Here is a 2931-nt window from a genome sequence, read left to right as displayed (position 1 = left end):
ATGTATATATATAATATATATATATTTACACACACAAAAAATGCTACACAAGCCATTTTTTAATTTTAAAGTGACCCTAAATTTGAGAGTTAAATCTTAAAAATGCATTCAAGTAGCTTAAAGGAGAACTATGGGGTCAGGGCTTCGCCCCGTAGTTCTCCTTAGGGTAATGGGAGGACACAAACTAGCGTCCTCCCGTCACCCTAAGCTCCTCCCCCGTCTGTTCCGCCAGTCAGCGCTGGTGGGGGGAATCCATCCCCTCCCCTGTCGCTGCAGAGAGCCGTGACGGGATCGAGAAGTGAGCGAACACCGGCATGTGTTCGCTCACCTCCCGATCTACTGAGCCGACCTGTGACAGTCTCATTGTCACAGGTGGGTTAAAACTATGAGGTGAGTGAAAAGCACTCACCTCATAGTACTCCTTTTTAACCATTAAGAAAAATACATCTTATTTGTGTATCACTCGGCTGTAGATCCTCAAATCATCTCTGAATTGGTGCTGACACTGTCCTTCCTTCTGGAGGGTGGCTACTTTTGTTCCCCATGGTCCCTGTGTGTGTTGTAGAGTAGCCACCACTCCAAGCTCACTTCCGTGATGGACTACAATCTCTGTACAAATTGTTAAACTATCTTGGAGCTTACTGTACATGGCTGGTGTAAGTGTTGTTTTATTCTATTTCTGCTGGTGTGATTTTTGGCCCGCAGGTTTTCCCAGATGTCTGAACTAAAATACAAGTAACATTTTAGGCAATGTCTGTTTGGGTTAGATACTCCCCGAAGGTCAACCACTTTTTCTTTATTAGAACAGTGAGATTTCAACAGGTGGCTGTAATGAAGCAGAACCTCCTATTCAGGAATCCGTCTGAAAAGAAGATTGTGAAAAAACAGCTTTTTCTATAGAACAGGAAAGGAATGCATCTGCAACAAACTTTTTTTTTTTTTTTACTTGCAATGTACATAGATCACTTTGAGGATTGTTTGTTTTTTGTGGGGTTTATTTCCCTCAAAGGTGGAGTTACACTTGAAATGTGATGGGCAGCCTCAATAAGCAATGTTCTTTTAATCCAGAAAAGTAGTAGAATTACAGCTGCCTTTAAATCTGGGTGGGTTGGGTTTGCAGAGGGGAGTCACAAGTATCTACAAAGCACTGGTAACATTGGTGGTACATGTGCTCTCTTTAACATAATTGTTTTACATTTTGTTTTTTTTCAGCGTTATGTGGATGGTGGCATTAGCAACAACTTACCTGAATATGAACTGAAGAACACCATCACAATCTCTCCTTTCTCAGGGGAATCTGATATCTGCCCCAAAGATAACTCCACCAACTTCCATGAGCTGAGAGTCACCAACACCAGCATCCAGTTCAGCCTGGGGAACCTCTACAGGTTAACGCGGGCACTTTTCCCACCAGAGCCCAAAGTAAGTCGCATCTCTTCTGTCCTATTTTTGTTTAAAGATAATTTTTGATTTTTGCCTATTTATGGTTGGCCAACCACATACCCATTGCTACTCTCCGTCCCCACACTCCGCCATCTGTCAAAGAGCTTGGAAATATTCGGGATATGGAGGAGAATGCTGAATGCAGTGCTCATTCCCGAGTGACCAATCGCCAGACCTGAACACCCTCAAATGGGGGAAGGAAGCAGTTTATTAACCCTGTGTAAGCTCTGACATTGACGGTGCAGGGTTAGACTGCAAACTCCCACAAAGAATGGAGCAGCAGCAGAGTGTGGAGAATGTTCCATATCAGTGGTTGGGGTGAGGGGGTAGTTGGCCTACCAAGAGTCTATCACGTTACCCTAAATGGGGCCTATGTTGAAGTTTTTGGGTTGATATGTTAGGTTATTTGACTAATGTAAACCCCCTCTATTTATTTTTTATGAGATGTGGTACACTTTAATTTGGAGTATACAACATGTTGAAATCTCCTGTGAATATTCCCTTCACTGCATGTGCCAAAGCCAACTTCTCGAATATGTGAAGTCAGTCGAAGTTATGGTAGATTTGGCTCCGCTCTTCAAGATTTGCCTGTCTATGGTTGCCCTTTAAAAAAAACATTGCACCCATATTTCTTGCAGAAAATAGATCTTTTTGCTTGACCTAGCTGTTCATTAGAAACTTGATGGTGCTTTTTATTGGCCACAATGGCTGTTTTCTTTTTGGTTCCTTTAGTGAAACCTACAGCTGCTCCCCTGTCTTGGTGTCGTATACAATTTATGATGCTTGAACTTGCAAAGCTAGCCCACATCATAGCCTTATCTGTGTACTGAACTTGGGCCATATAGACACTGGGCCTCATTTCTTAAACACGGGGGTGAAGATGTTACAAGCAGCAACCAATCAGCTCTATGCTTCTAATTTAAATATTTTTTTGGTAGACTGTTAAAAGGAATGACAGCACAATCTGGCTGCCTTGGGCAAAATCTTCACTTGCTCAGCTTGCCATGTTTTAGTATGTCTGATGGCCACTACTGAGGGTATTGGCCATCAGACATGTCTGTCTGATGGTGGTACATTTCCCTTGCAGGCATATTGTTTGTCCATCACATTTCATGGTCCTGATGTTTCCACAGGTTCTGGGAGAGATGTGTCAGCAGGGATACAATGATGCACTTCGCTTCCTAAAGGACAACAGTATGTTTTATTTTTTGTTAAATCTGCCAATGTACATTCTGCTTTCTCTTACACATATTTTTCACTTTTACAATATCTCAACTTTTGGTTATGACTTGGTCACTTCACTTATGTAGGAGGCTACTGGTAAAGACTGCACCTGTTCTACTTTTAGTGTGCACTCTTGTTGGGAGGAGCATAAAGCCAACTGCAGCACTACAAAGTAGAAAGTGGTGTTTGCAGATGTAATTTATTTAATAAGCAAATATAGTGCTCTCTATATAACAAACTGTATGATAACATGTACTCAAACAT

General features: G+C 41.9%; 1 protein-coding gene across 1 annotated transcript in view; it reads left to right on the top strand.

Annotated features, from left to right (window-relative positions):
- Positions 1–2931, top strand: part of LOC108784582 (patatin-like phospholipase domain-containing protein 2) — a 20380-nt gene that overhangs the window by 12710 nt on the left and 4739 nt on the right. The window contains exons 4-5 of the mRNA XM_018553432.1: positions 1213–1422; positions 2577–2637. Coding sequence (XP_018408934.1) covers positions 1213–1422; positions 2577–2637 — 271 coding nt within the window. The remainder of the gene's footprint in view (positions 1–1212; positions 1423–2576; positions 2638–2931) is intronic.

This window comes from Nanorana parkeri, unplaced genomic scaffold (genome assembly GCF_000935625.1).
Source record: "Nanorana parkeri isolate BGI_ZX_2015 unplaced genomic scaffold, ASM93562v1 scaffold120, whole genome shotgun sequence".
NCBI classification, from domain to species: Eukaryota; Metazoa; Chordata; class Amphibia; order Anura; family Dicroglossidae; genus Nanorana; species Nanorana parkeri.
The sequence above is the reverse complement of the archived record's forward strand: the minus strand, read 5'-3'. Positions and strand labels throughout refer to the sequence as shown.